Raw genomic sequence first — 17,238 nt, 5'->3', positions numbered from 1 at the left:
TTTTTAACATTGTCTTTTATTTGTTTAAATGTAATATGAAAGGAAATTCTGACACATGTTACAATGTAAATGAACCTGAGGACATTGTGTTAAGTGATAGAAGCAATCACAAAAGGACAAAGACAAATACTGTATTATAGTCTGAATATAGCATATCATTTATCATATCCAGGGTAGTAAAATTCATAGAATCAGAAAATATACTGGTGATTACTAGAGGCTGTGGGAAGGGGAAATAAGGAATTGTTATTTAATGGATATAGAATTTCAGTTTTGCAAGAAGAAAAAGCTCTGGAGATTGGCTGCACAACAATATGAATATAAGCAACATTGTTAAGCTGTACACTTAAAAATGGTTAAGATGGTAAACTTTATGTTATTTGTATTTTATGACAATTAAAAATAAAATAAAAAATTTTAATAATGCAAAAATATAATAATCATATTTGTCTCATAGTCTGGTATTCTTGCAGTTCTATTTCTACTGTCTGTTATTTCTGCTGGTTCTCACAGCATCTTGTTCCTTATGTGCTTGGTTATTTTTTACTGTACACTAGACATTGTCTGAAAAATTACTGATGCAGATTCTTTGAGGACCAACATAAAGATGCATTCTTCCAGAAAGGATTTGAGTTTGCTTCTGCCAAGCACTTAGAGGTACTTCCAGTTCAGGCCTATGTTAAACTAGATTTATGACTTAAAAGGTTTTCTTTTTAATGCTTCATGTCATTTAGGCAGCAAACCTACAAAAAGGCTAGCTATGGTTACAATGTCTCAAGGAGAGTCCCCCCCATCCCCACCCCATACATTCAGTATACTACTAAGTTAACTTTCCTGGAGTCTCTTGGGAGAAAGCTGTGGGGTGGGTGTACTTCTGCTTCACCTTCAGTCATAGCCTTTTGCAGGGCCCCACCAGAGAATGTTCTAATTGGTCTGGGGTAGGGCTTGGGCCTGGGTACTTTCGGTAATTCTAATGTGAAACCAAGGTTGAGAAGCACTTCCCTAATTTATCTGCTCCCTACCACCAGACTGCACCCTCCCTCCTCCCCACTCACACTCCCAATCAATTGTAAACAGTCTCTGTCTTCCCAAAGTTATGTCCCAGTTTCCATATTTCTCTCTGTTGTTTCTCCTTTGGGAAAGGAGGCAGAAACCCTGGTAACTTAACCACATTAGCAGGAACCAGAATTCTCTTTTATATTGTTTGTCTTCACAGGAGGTCTCAGCATGAAACAGAAATGCTGGTGTGGGATGACCGCCAAAATGGGCACTGTGTTATCAGGGGTCTTTACCATCATAGCCACTGACATGTACCTCATCTTTGAACAGAAGTACCTGAAGAGCAACAATTGCACTGAGGTTAACCAAGGGGCCAAGAGTGTGTCTATCCTGCTAAGGCAGTTCTTCATCTGTTGGAGTTTGACTATTGTCCTCTTCCTGTTTTGCATCACCATCATCATCAGCTGCTTGCTCCTATACTCAGTATATGCCCAGAAGTACCAGGGCTTGGTGACCTATATCATCTGGATCCTATTTTATGAAGCCATAAACACTGTAGTACAAATCCTCACCAACAGTGGCACCAGCACTGAGGTCAGAATCATGCGCTGGTTTGGCTTGGTGTCCCGTATATTCATGCACTGTTTCTGGATGTTCTTTGTCATGACTTATGCCCACATAATCTACAAAACTAAAAGCCAGGGCAATATCACTTTCTACAACAGACATATTTCTACAGGCAATGGAGATTTCCATCGGCGGAAATTGAAGATAATCAACTTTACCCACCACTATAATGAATAATGTTGGCCCTTTTATCTCCTGAGAGGCAGGTCTCCCAGGTTCTTACGGCAGTTCTGTTTCCATCTCTTCACTCTTGCTGGTCTGTACAGCAAGTAGAGACCCTACTGCCACCCTTTCCAGGGAACATGGAGAGAAATGTGATTTGGGTCACAACTGAAACATCCTCCTCATTGAGGATGTTTAGTTGAAGTTCATTGATATTTATCAAGCACTCCTTGGGTTGCTCCTTTTCCTGGTCAGTACCAACTTATCAGGCAAAATGAAGAGGGCAAGGGAATGAAATGAAGCTGAACAATTCATTCATCTTTGTAGGTTTTCATTCACCTTCAACCTACAGCTCTCTAATTTAACCCTGGGACAGGCAAATCTGTATTTATATCTCAAATTGCTGAAGCACAAAGGATACTGTTGAAGCACAAAGGACACCATTGGCTTTGTGCTATGGCTTTTCTCCCTCTGTCCTCTATGCTATATCCCATATAAGTAAAAAAATAAAACAGAGAAAAATCATTTTTCCTTTTCTGTTTTGAGTTCTCTCTTTTCTAAATTTGTCAAATAATATTAAAAATTTTGTCAAATAACACAAAAGACAATTAAAAGATATTTGTTAAACTTTCCTGTGTTTGGACACCTTAGGAAGATACAAAAAATGTAAGATATGAGGCCTGACCTTGAGGATTTTGCAGGTTAGTGGGAGAAACTAAATCACTGTTTAAGAATCAGTTAGCCAACCATATAAGACAGTACAATATTACACATTATCATGGATCAACCCTGGCTGGTTTGGCTCAGTGGATTGAGCGTCGGCCTGCGAGCTAAGTGTCGCTGGTTCGATCTTCCAGTCAGGGCACATCAGAGAAGGAAAACTCTGATTCCAAAAAACCTCCGCTGCCTTGCGGCATACCTCTTCAGGGGAAAGGCTAAGGGAGTAAACCCCGACAGAAAATCCGGAGCCGGAGTCCCTAAGGCGGTTTGACGTTGTAGTCAACACCGGCAACTCCTGTGGCGCACCTGAAGCCAAGCTGTATTGACTCCGTCTTTCCCTTGGACCCTTCAGCTGCGAAGAGAGGGGGGGTCTGCTGCATGGGCAACAGCAGACCCTCCATATCACCCTGCCCAGGCTCTGTAGCTTCAGCTTCACTGGAGAGGACACTCCAGCGTCATCGCAAGATGTCGATTCAACACGGGAGGAGACAGATACCGTGTCACTCCCGAGTCGGACTGCACAGCCATTCTCGGCGGTGCAGATAGACTCTTAAGAAGCTACACCATCGTCTCTCGAGACGGACGGCTGCCGACAATCATGGATCAACAAACATTATTTTGTATTTATTAGGTTCAGAAACTGTTAGAAGCAGCTTAAGCCAGGATAGAAGAAAAATTGAACAAACTTCTACTTCAAACATTAGATATTATGTTAATTGTTTACTTATTTAATAGCTTCCTTGAGATATAATTGACATATAATAACATTTAATGTTTAAAGTATATAATTTGACTTAAGTATACCCCAGTGAAACCATCACCACAATTGAGTTCATGAACATATATATCACCTCCAAAAGTTTCCTCATAATCCCGGCTTCCCCCACAGTCTCTACCCCGCCACTCCCAAGGTACCGATTTGGTCTTACCATATATTAGTTTGCATTTTCTAAAATTTTACATAAATGGATTCATACAGTATACTCTTTTTTTGGCTAGCTTCTTTCACTTAGCCTAATGCCTTTAAGGTTCATCTATGTTGTTATATGGATAAATAGTTTATTCTCTATTGCTGAGTAGGATGCCATGGCATGAATGTACCACAGTTTGTTTTTAATCTATTTGCCTATTGAAGGACGTCTAGTGGTTTGCAGTTTGGGGCAATTATGAATAAGAACACTATAATCAGTTTGTACAAAACTTTGTATGGATTTATGATTTCATTTATCTCAGGTAAATGCCACTTTAACTTTTTTAAGAAACTGGAAATTTTTTAGATAGGCTGTATCATTTTATATTCCCAATGGCAGTATATGAGAATTTCAGTTCCTCTACATCCATGCCAGCACTTAGTATGCACAGTAATATTTTTTTTAATTTAGCCATTCTAATAGGTATATAGTGGTATTTTATTGTGGCTTTAACTTACATTTCTCTAATGATAAATAATGTTAAGCATCTTTTCATGTGCTTATTTAGCATCCTTATATCTTTTTTGGTAAGATGTTCAAATCTTTTGCCCATTTTTTATTTTTCTTTAGACGATTTTTAAAAATTAGTGTTTTTTATTGTTGAGTTTGGGGTGTTCTTCATATTTTCTGAATACAAGTTCTTTATCAACTATATGATTTGTAAATATTTTTCATTTTGTGCCTTGTCTCTTCATTCAGTTTACAGTATATTTTGAAGAGCAGTGAGTTTTTATTTCAATGAAGTCCAATTTACCTATTTATTCCTTTATGGGTCACACTTTTGGTTATGTATTTAGGAAATCTTTGCCTAACCCAACGTCATGAAGGTTTTCTTCTAGGTTTTACTCTAGAAGTCATAGTTTTAAGTTTTAAACTTAGATATGTAATCCCTTTTGAGTTATTTTTATATGTGGTGAGATGTAGATCAAAGTTTACTTTTTTGCTCCTGGATAGCTAATTGTTCCAACACTAATTCTTGGAAAGATTATCCTTTCTCTACTGAACTGACTTTATATACATACATATACCTATTTCTGGACTCTATTTTATTCCATTGATCTAGTTGTCTATCTTTATGCCAATGAGATCCTGTCTAGACTATGGTAACTTTAATATGAGTCTTTAAATCATATTCCTCCATCTTTGTTCTTTTTCAAAATTGTTTTGGCTATTCTAGGTTCTCTGCACTTCCATATGAACTTTAGAACCAACTTAAAACTTCTGTTTTTAAAAAAAATGTTGAAATTCTGATTGGGATTACATTGAATCTGTAGATCAATTTGGGAAGAATTGACCTCTTACCAATATTGAGTTTTCTAACCCATGACAATAATATTTCTCTCCATTCATTTATGTCTTTGATTTCCCTCAGCAATGCTTAGTAGTATTTTTTAAAAGATTTTATTTATTTATTTTTAGAGAGAAGGGAAGGGAGGGACAAAGAGAGGGAGAGACACATTGATATGGGAGAGATACATTGATTGGTTGCCTCTCACATGCACCCATCTGGGGACCTGGCCCACAACCCAGACATGTGCCCTAACTGGGAATCAAACTGGTGACCTTTTGGTTCACAGCTTGGCACTCAATCCACTGAGCCACTTCAGCCAGGGCTGCTTAGTAGTTTTCAGTATACAAGTCTTTCACATCTTTTTCAGATTTATCTCATAAGTATATTTTTTAAGCTATTGTAAATGGTATTATTTGTTATAGTTCCCATTGTTTGTTGATAGTATAAAGAAATACATTTTAAGTATATTTTATTGATTATGGTATTACAGTTGTCCCAATTGTTTTCCCTTTGACCCCCTTCACCTGGTACCCCCTTCCCTCCAGCCATCCCCCACTTAGTTCATGTCCATGGGTCATGCATATGAGTCCTTTGGCGTCTCCACTTCCTATACTATTCTTAACATCCCCCTGTCTATTTTGTACCTTCCCATTATGTGTCTTAATCCCTGTATCTTTTCCCTATTCTCTTCCTTCCCCCTCCCAGCTGATAACCCTCTAAATGATCCCCATATCTATGATTCTGTTCCTGTTCTAGTTTGCATAGTTTTTGTTTTTGTTTTTTATATTCAGTTGTTGATAGTAGTGAGTTTGTTGTCATTTTAGTGTTCATAGTTTTTACATTCTTCTTTTTCTTAAATAAACCCCTTTAACATTCCATATAATAATGGCTTGGTGATGATGAACTCCTTTAGCTTTGCCTTGTCTGGGAAGCACTTTATCTGACCTTCCATTCTAAATGATAGCTTTGTTGGATAGAGTAATCTATGTTGTAGGCCCTTGCTTTTCATCACTTTGAATAGTTCTTGCCAGTCCCTTCTAGCCTGTAAAGTTTCTTTTGAGAAATCAACTGATAGCCTTATGGGAACACCTTTGTAGGGTAACTCTTGTGCTTTTCTCTTCCTGCATTTGAGATTCTTTCTCTTTAACCTTTGGCATTTTAATTATGGTGTGTCTTGGTGTGGTCCTCTTTGGATCTAGCTTGTTTGGGACTCTTTGTGCTTCCTGAACTTGTATGTCTATTTCTTTTACCAAATTAGGCAAGTTTTTTTTCATTATCTTTTCAAATAAATTTCCAGTTCTTGCTCTTCCTCTTTTTCTGGCATCCCTATCATTTGGATGCTGGCACTTTTGGAGATGTCCCAGAGTCCTCTTATACTCTCATTTTTATGAATTTTTGTTTCTTCATTCTGTTCTGGTTGAATGTTTATTTCTTCCTCATGTTCCAAATTGTTGATTTGAATCTTAGCTTCCTTCCCTTCACTGTTGGTTCCCTCTGGACTTTAATTTATTTCACTTAGTGTAGCCTTCATTCCTTTCCTTATGCTTTTGCCATACTCAGTGAGTTCTCTGAGCATCCTTATCACCAGTGTTTTGAACTCTGCATCTGATAGATTGGCTACTTCCATTTCATTTAGTTCTTTTTCTGGGATTTTGTTCTGTTCTTTCATTTGGGCCGTATTTCTTTGTCTCCTCATTTTGGCAGGCTCCCTATGTTTGTGTCTGTGTGTTAGTTAGAGCTGCTTGACTCTCTGTCTTAGCACACCTGTTATGTTTTAAGGGGCAGAGCTTTGGGTGTTTGCTGGGGTGGGGCAGCCTGCCACCTTGTGGCTCTGTAGGGGAGGAGATGTTGGAGAAGGAACAATGCCACTGCCTGACTTCTGCAGGCTTTCCTGGCACCCAACTTGTCTCTAGTCACTTCACCCACTTCCCATATGCAACTGGCACCTTTCTGACTGTTGCCCTGGTGGTAAGTCTCAGAGTGGGTGAGTTTACATATGTTCTGAGCCCATGTGGGCCCTTTAAATGGATTCTCCTGAGAATCCATTGGTTTTTTTCCTGCCACCCCAACCCCTACCAGTTTTTACAGCCAGAAGTTGTCAGGCTTTATCTTCCCAGCACTGGAACCCCCAGCCTATGGCTGGGGTTGCTTACTCACAAGGTATCCCTCACGATTTTTATCCACCACATGTGGATGTGGGACTGCCACTCCCACCACCGCCACTGCTCCACACTACACTTTGTCCTCTCCACCCTAACTCCCTGTGTCCACCCCTCCTACATGTCTGGATGAATTTGGCTTCTTTAAATGCTTGGTTGTCAGACTTCCATACAGTTCGACTTTCTGGCAGTTCTGGGTGCTTTTTGCTTTAAGGTTAGTTGTGATTCTTCTGGTTGTGTGAGAAGGTAAAGTGTGTTTACCTATGCCTCCATCTTGACCAAAAGTTACCTTTATTTTTTGTATATTGATTTTGTATCCTGCAACACTGCTAAACTCATGCATTATGTCAAGTAATACTTTTTAGATTCTTTCAGATTTTCTGCATAGTCAATCATGATGTCTACAAATAAAGACAGTTTTACTTCTTCCTGTTCTTGCCTTATTGCACTGCAGGCTAGCACCTCTAGTATAATGTTTAGCATAAGTAGTGAGAAGGAATACTATTGTCTTGTTCCTGATTTCAGATGGAAAGTACTCAATCTTTCTCCATTAAGTATGGCGTTCGCTGCAGGTTTTTCATAAATGTCCTATATCAGGTTGAAGACGTTCCTTTGTAGAAGAATTTTAAAAATTATGAATAAATATTGTATATTGTCAGTGTTTTTTCTACATGTATTGAGATAATATGCTCTTTATTTTTTTATATTATTAATATGATAAATTACTTTGATAGATTTTTCAAATGTTAAACCAGTCATGACATTTCTGGAATAAACTCTACTTGTTTGTGATGCATAATTCTTTTTTAAAATATATTTTTGGGTTGACTTGTTAAATTTAAAATTTTTTGCCTCTATGTTCCTGGGAGATATTTTTCTATAGTTTTCTTTTCTTGTAATGTCTTCATTAGGTTTTTATATTACAGTAATGCTTACTTCATAGAGAGAAGTATTCCTTCCTTTTCAGTTTTTCTTAAGAGTTTATGTATAATTGGTATTTATTTCTTCTTTAGATGTTTGGGAGGATTCAGCACAGAAGCCATCTGGACCTGGAAATTTTTATGGGAAGTTTTTAACTACAAAACTAATTTTTTAAGAAACAAATATGGTACTATTAAGATTATCTATTTCTTTTTGGTAAGCTTTAGTAGTTTGTGTCATTCAAAAAGTCCACTTTATCTAAGTTGTCAAGTTTATTACCATAAAGCTGTTCACATTATTTCTCTTGTTATCTTTTTAATATCTGGAGACTGTGTAGTGAAGTTACTCCTCTCATTCCTGATGTTTTCTCTCTTTTTTTTGTTCAGCCTGATTCGAGGTTTATAAGGTTTTAATTAAACCAGTTTTTGGTTTCATTGATTTTGTCTATTCTTTTCCTATCTTATGTCTCCATTGATTTCTGCTCTGTTCTTCATTATTTTCTTTCTTTAATTTTCTTTGAGTTAAATTTGCTCTTCTCTTTATACTTTCTTAAGGTAGAAGCTAGTCATTGATTTAAGATCTTTTTTTTTTTTCTTAATCTTTCCCCAAGGAGATGCTTATTGATTTCAGAGAGAGGAAGGATTGGGAGTGAGAGAGAAAGAGAGAGAGACAAACATTGATGTAAGAGAAAAACATCGATCAGTTGCCTCAGGCATGTGCCCTTACTGGGGGCCAAACCCACACCCCTTTGGTGTATAGGATGATACTCCAACCAACTGAGCCACCTGCACAGGGCAAGATCTTTTTAATTTATAATATAGGCACTTAGTGCTATAAAATTTCTTCTAAGTGCTGCTTTAATGGCATCACACAAATTTTCATATGTTGTGTTTTCATTTTTAGTCAATTAAAAATACTATCTAATTTCCTCTTGAATTCTTCTTTGATCTATAAGTTATCAGTGTGCTACTTTGTTCCAATATCTGGAGAATTTCCAGAAATCTTTCTGTTATTGATTTCTAATTTAAGTATTATCAGAAAACACACATTGTATGCTTTAAATCATTTAAAATTTTTTGAAAATAGTTTTATGATTCAGAATATGTTTTATCTTGATAAATCTTTCATATATATCTGAAAAGGATATTTATTCAGCTAGTGCTGGGTACAGTATTCTATAAATGTCATTTAGATTGAGTTAGTTGATAGTATTCTTCAAATCTAATATATTTTCTTTTTTATTTTATTTATTTTATATGCTAATTTTATTTTAAATTATAGTTTACATTCAACATTATTTTGTTTTAGTTTCAGAGGTACAGCACAGTAGTTAGACAATCACATACTTTACAAAGTGATCCCCTTGATATTTCAAGTAATGTCTTTTTTTTCTATTTTTATTTTTTAAGTGTATTTTATTGATTAGGTTTTTATAGTAGTTCCAATTGTTTTCCCCTTTGCTCCCCTCTTCCCAGTACCCCCTTACCCTCCAGCAATGCCACCCCACTTAGCTCATGTCCATGGGTCATGCATATAAGTTCTTTGGCTTCACCCTTTCCTATATTATTCTTAACTTCTCCCTATTTTGTACCAACCGATTATGCTTCTTAATCCCTGCACAATTTCCCCATTTCTCCCCCTTCCCCCTCCCAACTGATAACCCTCCAAATGATTCCCATACCTATGATTCTGTTCCTATTCTGGTTTGCTTAGTTGGATTTTGTTTTCATTTTTCAGATTCAGTTGTTGAGAGTTGTGAGTTTGTTGTCATTTTAGTGTTCATAGTTTTGATCTTTTTTTTCTTAAATAAGTCCCTTTGACATTTCATATAATAATGGCTTGGTGATGATGAGCTCTTTTAGCTTTATCTTGTCTGGGAAGCACTTCCTCTGCCCTTCCATTCCAAATGATAGCTTTGCTGGATAGAGTAATCCTAGTTGCAGGTTGCCTTTCATCACATTGAATACTGCTTGCCAGTCCCTTCCTGCCTGCAAAGTGTCCTCTGAGAAATCAGCTGATAGTCCTATAGGCACCCCCCTGTAGGCAACTCTCTGCCTCTCTCTTGTTGCCCCCAGGACTCTCTACCTTTCACCTTTGGCATCTCAATCATGATGCATCCTGCTGTGGTCCCCTCTGGGTCCAGCTCGCCCAGGACCCGCCATGCTTCCCAGACCTGTATGTCCATCTCCTTCGCAAAATTCGGGAAGTTTTCCTCATTTTTATCAATTCTTGCTTCCTCATTCTGCGATGGTTGATGGTTTTTATCTTCCTTATGTTCCAAATCATTGATTTGAACCCATTTCCTTCCCTTCGCCATTGGTTTTGTGTGGATTTTCTTTCACTTCACTTAGCATAGCCTTCACTTCTTCTCTTATGTGTTTGCCATACTCAAGCATATCTGTCAAGCCTATGAGCATCTTTATCACTAGTGTTTTGAATTCTGTGTCTGTTAGGTTGGCTATCTCCTCATCGCTTAGTTCTCCCACTGGAACGTTGATCCGTTGCCCCTTTTAGGCCATATTTTTCTGTCTCCTCATTTTGACAGGCTCCTGTGTTTGTTTAACTCCATGTCCCAGGTAGAGCTGTCGATCCTGTTATGTTGTAAGGGGCGGAGCCTTAGGGATTCATCAGTACAGGGCAACCTGTTTCACCACGTTGTGGCGATGTATGTGGGGGAGGGGTCCGAGAGGGAACGATGCTGCCTGCCCAGCACTCGCCCCTTTTCCAGGCACTTCTCCCACTTCTGTAAGGGACTGGTGCCCCTCTAGCTGCTGCCCTGGCTGTCATTCCCAGCGTGGGAGGGTCTGTGGATGTTCTAGGGCCGTGGGGGCCCTTTAAACAAGCAGATTCTGCTGAGAGACTAGCAGTTTCTGCCTCCACTCCAAGCCCCACTGGTCTGCATAGTCAGAAGCAATTAGGCTTGATTTCCCCCGGTGCTGGGACCGTGAGCTTCGAGGTCCAGTGAGGAGCTGGGAACGCTCCCCAGGTGTCCCTCCTGACTTTTTAAAACGTGTGACTTCGCTTTCTGCCAACCTGCCGCTGCCACCGCTGCTGCCCCAGCTCTGCCTCTCCTACCTGTCTGGGTGAGTATTTCTTCTTTATATCTTTGTTTGCTGGACTTCCATGCAGTTTGATTTTCTGGAATTTCTGGTTGTTTCTAGTTTTAAGGTAGTTGTATTCCTTCTTAGTTGTGGAGGGAGACGTAGCATGTCTGTCTATGCCTCCTTCTTGGCCAGAAGTCTCAAGTAATGCCTTTTCTAATTTTCTGTCTATTCCATTAACCACTGAAAGAGAGGTATTTAAATCTCTGACCATAATTGTGGATTTCTCCATTTCTGTTTGTGAGTCTATCCATTTTTTGCTTTATGTATTTTAAACTCTATAGTGGGTACATAAATATTTAGGATTGTTATATCCTTTGGATGGATTGACCCCTTTTCACTGCAGAATTACATTCTGTATCTCTGAGAGTATTCCTTGCCCTGAAATGCTCTTTATATGATATCAGTGCAGCCACTCCAGAATTCTTTTGATTTATATTGACACGATATATCTTTTCCTATTTTTTTTTAAACTATATTTTAGCTCTCTATTTAAAGTATGCTTATTATAGCCCTGGCTGGGTTCTCAGCTGCCTGGAGCATTGTCCCATACACCAAAATGTTGCTAGTTCGATCCCTGGTCTGGGCACATGCGGGAGGCAACCGATCAATGCTTCTCTCTCACATCAATGTTTCTTTCTTTCTCTCTCTCTCTCTCTCTCAAATCAATGAAAAAATATCTTCAGGTGAGGAATAAATATGTTGGGAACCCCCGACCCGCAGAGTTCCCCTGGTGTTACAGATGAAACAAAGACTTCCCAGGCAGCTTGTGCTCAGGGAGAGAAGGCCGGCAAATGTCTGAGAGACAAATGCCTTGATCACCTTTCTCCAATGTCCTTTATTGAGTGCAGTAAGCTTAAGGGCATATAGCATGCACATAAAGCTCATCAATCAATGTTAAATAGTGCTGATTAAAGAAAACAGATATTGTTCAGGAATAACAATTGAAGGAACATTTAGATCTCCCTCAGGTCAGGGTGTGTTGGACACAAAGACTCAGATGGCCATAAAATAGGGAGGGTGAGTTCATTTTGAGTTAAAGTTAAAACCTCTGCTGCTGGTATCCTAAAGCGATCAAGTGAAGTAAAAGAACAGGGCAGGCTTCAAAGGACATAAAGCATTTTCTCATGGCCCGATCCCCACTGGGGCCCACTGGCTATAGCATTGAGGCACGTATGCACCCAGCTTTCCCGGTTTTCTGGTCAGGTCTTACAGGCTTTGTTTCCTTTGCCTGGCCTGCGTGAGGCTCCAAGTCTCAATACTTTCTCAGGAGGACCCTGACATAAATATATAAATATCATGCTTATTATAGGTGGTATATAGATGGGTCTTGCTCTTTTTATTCAACCTAATAATTTTTTAATTGAAATATTTAAATTATCCTGTTATTTGTTTTCTATTTGTCCTGTCTGTTCTTTGGGGATTTTTTAAAACTTTTTCTACTTTCTTTTGGACTAATTTAATATTTCTTATGGTTTTATTTTATCTCCTTTGTGACCTTATTATATATCATTCTTGGTTGTGTTATTTTAGTGATTGTTTTAGAGTTTATAGTATACATCTTTAACTTATCAGAGTCTACCTTCGGATGATATTATACCACTTTACATATAGTATAAAAACCTTACAATAGTAAATTTTCAATTTTCCTCTATTGTGCAATTGTTATCATATGTGTTGCTCTTATATGTTATAAACCTCAATCTACATTGTTATTTTTGTTTAAATTATCTTTTAAAGAGCTGTAAATGACAAGAAAAAATCATATTTACTCATGTTTTTACCATTTCCATGCTGTACATTCCTTTGTATGGATGCAGATTTCTATCTGATACCATTTTTCTTTTGCCTGAAGGACTTTCTTTAACATTTCCTGTAATGTGAGTCTACTGATGATGAATTCTTTTGGCTTTTCTGTGTATGAAAAAATTATTTCACTTTAATATTTAAAAATAAGATGTTTTTCATATTTAAAGGGCTTTCAAAAACCCACTGTTAACCAAGAATCCTATACCCGCAAAGGCTCAGATTTTCTCTGAGTTCTAGGTTGATGGAGGTGACTTCATAGGGGACATGGCTACTTGGAAGTCCCTGGGGAACTCAGACCCACATTTTCCAAGCTGTCCTCATCACCTGCCCCACCCGAGTCCTAAGTGTGCTCCTGCCTCTGTACTCTCCACCTCAGTGAACGGGCCACCCTCCACCCAGGTGCTCATTCCAGACTCCTCCCACAGCCCCAGTCTCCAACTGCAAAGTCACTCCCCCAACATCCCTCTGTTGTCTTGCTCCACCTCATTTTCTACACCAGCTTCTCCACTATCCTGCCTCCACTCTTGCCCCCTTTCCGACCCATAGTCCCCATAGCAGCAAGAAATATTTTTCTAAAAGGCAAATCAGATCCTGTCTCTCACACACACACACCCTCAAGACCCTTCCAGATCTCCCCATTCCCCTTCACATGGCAGGTGGCACGTAAGGCCCCTTCCTTTCTCTGGCCTCTGCCACCCCATGTAGCCTACCACTCTGCTCAGGCTACACCAAACTTGCTGTTTCCAAAATGGCTTTGCCTGTTTCTGCACCTATCTGGATGTTGTCTACTTTGTGAAGTGTCTCCCTTTCCTGCCCAGTTACTACCCACCGCCTTGCTCTCTGCCTCACGTTCTTATAAGACATGGAGCTGAACTACCAAGGCCACAAGTGAGGTGCTGGTGGCCATGGGTCCCGATGGACAGTCCCAGCCAAGTTGCTTTGACCACATGCAGATGGGCTTTGTGATGGGTTGTGCTATGGGCGTGGTGGCTGGGGCGCTCTTCAGCACCTTTTTCTATTTCAGAATTGGAATGTGGGGTTGGGAGGTGATGGGCAGAATTGGGGGAAAAGGCATCAAAGAAACCATGATGCAAAGTGGCGGCACCTTTGGCACATTCATGGCTATCGGGTTGGGCATCCGGTGCTAATCAGGTCAATGGTTGCCCATATCTACCTCATCCCATCGGTCCCAGCCCAGGTACTATAATAAAAAGACTTTGTGTAGTTAAAAAACAAACAAACAAACAAAAACATCCTTTAAGACACAAGCTCAATGACTGCCTCCTTCAGAAAATCCCTTCCTGATTCTCACTCTGGGATACCTCTTGTTAGATCTTGAGGACACTGGGCCACCTCCTTCACAGCATTTATCACATTGCATTGTAAGTTTTATTTTCCTTAAAAAATTTTAAAAACATTTTGTTTCTTTGTTTCTTATTTGTCTAGCTTCCTTATTAGAGTGTTCACCTGTGTATCTCCAGTACCAAGCTCAATACCCGGCACATCGTAGATGCTCAATAGATGTTTGATAAGTTAATGTTGAATGAATGTACAGAGGAATGCAAGAGGAAACAGAAAGAGAACTTAGGTGGTTATTACAGTGACCCAGGAGGGAGGTGACAGGGCCAAAGCCAAGACTGGAGCAGCAGGGATGAGAAAACAATGAGGTTGATAAAGACATTGCCTGAACTCTACAGCACAGGCTTAAACCACAATAATGAGCCCATGCAGCTTGGAGCCCTATTTTGAGCTGGTGCAGGAGAGCACCCCATGGGGAGCAGCTGCTCTGGAAGGTGCTCTGTGAGCAGGGACGAGGTGCGGTTTAATTGCTGGGGACAGGAAAGCATCAATGCAGCCATCCACTGGCTAGCATACTGCCTTTCCTTCACCCACCAGGGGCTCTTCAGGCCTGGGTACAGTGAGAGGTTTGTGCATCAAGCAAGGACTAAACTCTGGAGTCCCACAGGGTGGGAGGATAATGGGGAATAAATAAGGTGTGAGAATATTTGGGATGAACCTTGAAAATATTATGCCAAGTGAAGTAAGCCAGACACAAAAGGACAAAGACTGTATGATTCCACATATACGAGTAACTTAGCATAGTAAAAGTCATAAAGACAGAAAGAGAAATGGTGGTTAACAGGGGATGGGTGAGTGGGGAGTCTGTTTGATGGGAGCAGTTTTCCTTGGGGAATATGAGAAGGTCTGGAGATGGGTGGTGGTGACGGTTACACAACATGTAAATGTACTGAGTGCCATTGAACTGTACACACGAAAGGGGGAAATGGTAAAATTTGGTATGTATATTTTATCACAATAAAAAGATTGCTACTAACCAAAAAAAAAGAAAGAGAACTTGAGATTGACAGAGTGAATGGTGAGTGAGGAGAAGACTGGAGGGAGGTTTATGGCAGCCTGTCTGGGCTCTGACAAGACTGAGCAGGAGCCCTGTTCCAGTCACTTTCGGAAAGAGACCATGTCAGGCTTCCAACCATCGGAAGCACGCCAGCCCAGGACTGCGCACGTTCCTCTCACGTGTGACTGTTCCCCTTTCTTCTCCCCTCACAGTGGTAGCTCACCAATAGGTCGAGGGAAGAGAAGGGAGCTTTGCCCTGGAATTCTCTGAACTGGGAGCCAGTAAGAAGGTGATCTGGGCTGGGAGAGATGTTTGCACTGGGCCCAGCTTATGCCAGCCTTGGGTCCTCAGTAATAAGTGTGCCCTCGGCAGGGTCCACTTAGACTCTGGGCATGTCCCCATGGCTGGAGCCAGCCTCTAGAGCTCAGGTTTGGCCTGGGTTGCAGCCGGAGGGTGGCCTGCTGGGTCTTTGGCTCTGTGACGGTGGCTTATTGTTGAGGCTCCTTCACCCTGGACAGAGAAGATGGTGAGTCGGATCCATAAACCTTCCTCCATTCCACTCACTGCTGGCTGACCCCTAACTTGGAACAAGTCTGGGTCAGACTCAGGGAGCAAAGTAGGGAATTTCCATTAGTGAGGCCTTGGAAGGAAAGACAGGGCATCCAGGAGAGAGACAGGTGTGATTCCAGGCCCTTAGGAGCCATGCTAGTTTTCTAACCTCAGAGAAAGAAACATCCCAGAGAGGAGCCCTGAACTGTCTCTATCATTATTCCAGATACAGGAGCTTCCTAATCCCCAAAGCCTGACACCAACAGAAATACCCTTTTTGCCACCTTAAAGCACAGCAGCTACTGGAGCAGCAGAGCTGGAGGCTTCCTGAGGAGTATCTCAGGTCAGTTGTGCCCCACCCCAATGATGTGTTAGCCTATAGCTGGTCAGAGCGGGGACCAGACCCCCTGTCCCCATCCAACCTATAGCCTATCAACATACCATTATTACTCTGAACTCCCCCATTTACCTCTAGTGGCTGGGGGGAATTTGTCTAGAGTTGGCTGTGCAATCTTGTCATGTAGCTCCATTAATTTTTTCTTCTGCAGGAGGTGCTCTGGTACAACAAGTATAAAATGAATAGCAAGATGTTCTTGCAGTTGGTGGGCATCTTCTCTATCCTCAACACCATCCAGTTCCTCATCTTTGACTTGAATGAAGTTGTGTTCCTTGGCTATGAGAAGTTCAGCATCTACATGGACATAAAGTATGGGATAGCCTCTTGGATCTTGACCAACAAAAAGGTCATCAGCTTCATCCTATCCACCATCACCATCATGGTCAGCTCCTTGCTCCTCTGCTGCATCCATGTGAACAAATACATGGGATTTCTGTGCTATGCCGTGTGGATTGTCACCTATGAGCTCACCAGCTTTTCCATGGTCCTGCTCACCAACGGGATCATCAAAGAGCAGTTCAAGGAGCTGGGTTACCTGCACTTGATCTTCCAGATATCCCGTATGTTCCTGCACTTCTTCTGTCTGCCCTTTATTGTCAAGTATGCGTACAACCTTTATAAGGACCCCACGGTTTTAAGCAAGATGAACCACTGCAGGCAGTCATCCATCAGTACAATGGACTTGTGGCCATCGGCCAGGCTGAAAATTAAGAGCCGCAAGATAAACTGAGCAGAGCCAGGAAGAAGAGAGGGAGGGACAGTGCTCCCCAACCATGGAGCCCCCCTTTCCCAGCCTGCTTTCTGTTGGTTCTGCTTGCCTTTTCAGGGTTCTTGAGTTTTATGCATTTAAGAGTGATTCTTGGGGGAGGGAGTGTTGCATGGATCAATTATTGTACATGTGTGTGTTTGTGACTCGTTTCAGCATTGAATTATATCTGTGCTTACTTAGCCATCTCAGTTGTGCATACTGTCGTCTCTCATGGTCCCCTCCTCTCTGCATGTCCTTAGTTTCTAGTTTTTCTCATGTGGATTGCCCACAGATGCCTGGCTCTAGCCGATAGAACTTTCTCTGCTGATAGAAATGTTCTGTCTCTGTGCTGTTCACTAGCTACATGTGGCTACAGAGCACTGGAAATGTGGCTCTTAAAACCCAGGATTTTTCAGCATTTTAATTCT

General features: G+C 40.6%; 2 protein-coding genes and 1 pseudogene across 2 annotated transcripts; all 3 read left to right on the top strand.

Moving 5' to 3' along the window:
* Positions 1-1,227: 1,227 nt before the first annotated feature.
* TMEM217 (transmembrane protein 217) lies at positions 1,228-1,803 on the top strand. The gene has a single exon (XM_090280427.1). It carries the CDS (start codon positions 1,228-1,230, stop codon positions 1,801-1,803), a length of 576 nt encoding a protein of 191 aa, XP_090136553.1.
* An 11,856-nt stretch (positions 1,804-13,659) lies between these two features.
* LOC150006943 (reactive oxygen species modulator 1 pseudogene) lies at positions 13,660-13,908 on the top strand (annotated as a pseudogene).
* A 2,026-nt stretch (positions 13,909-15,934) lies between these two features.
* On the top strand, positions 15,935-16,979 carry TMEM217B (transmembrane protein 217B). Its single transcript, XM_090280426.1, has 2 exons — positions 15,935-16,008; positions 16,214-16,979. Exon 2 carries the CDS (start codon positions 16,241-16,243, stop codon positions 16,790-16,792), a length of 552 nt encoding a protein of 183 aa, XP_090136552.1. The 5' UTR covers positions 15,935-16,008; positions 16,214-16,240; the 3' UTR covers positions 16,793-16,979.
* The last annotated feature ends 259 nt before the right edge of the window (positions 16,980-17,238 follow it).

This window comes from Furipterus horrens, unplaced genomic scaffold (genome assembly GCF_987537825.1).
Source record: "Furipterus horrens unplaced genomic scaffold, mFurHor1.1.pri manual_scaffold_6, whole genome shotgun sequence".
Taxonomy (NCBI): domain Eukaryota; kingdom Metazoa; phylum Chordata; class Mammalia; order Chiroptera; family Furipteridae; genus Furipterus; species Furipterus horrens.
Note: the sequence above shows the minus strand (reverse complement) of the source record. Positions and strands in the feature narration are given on the sequence as shown.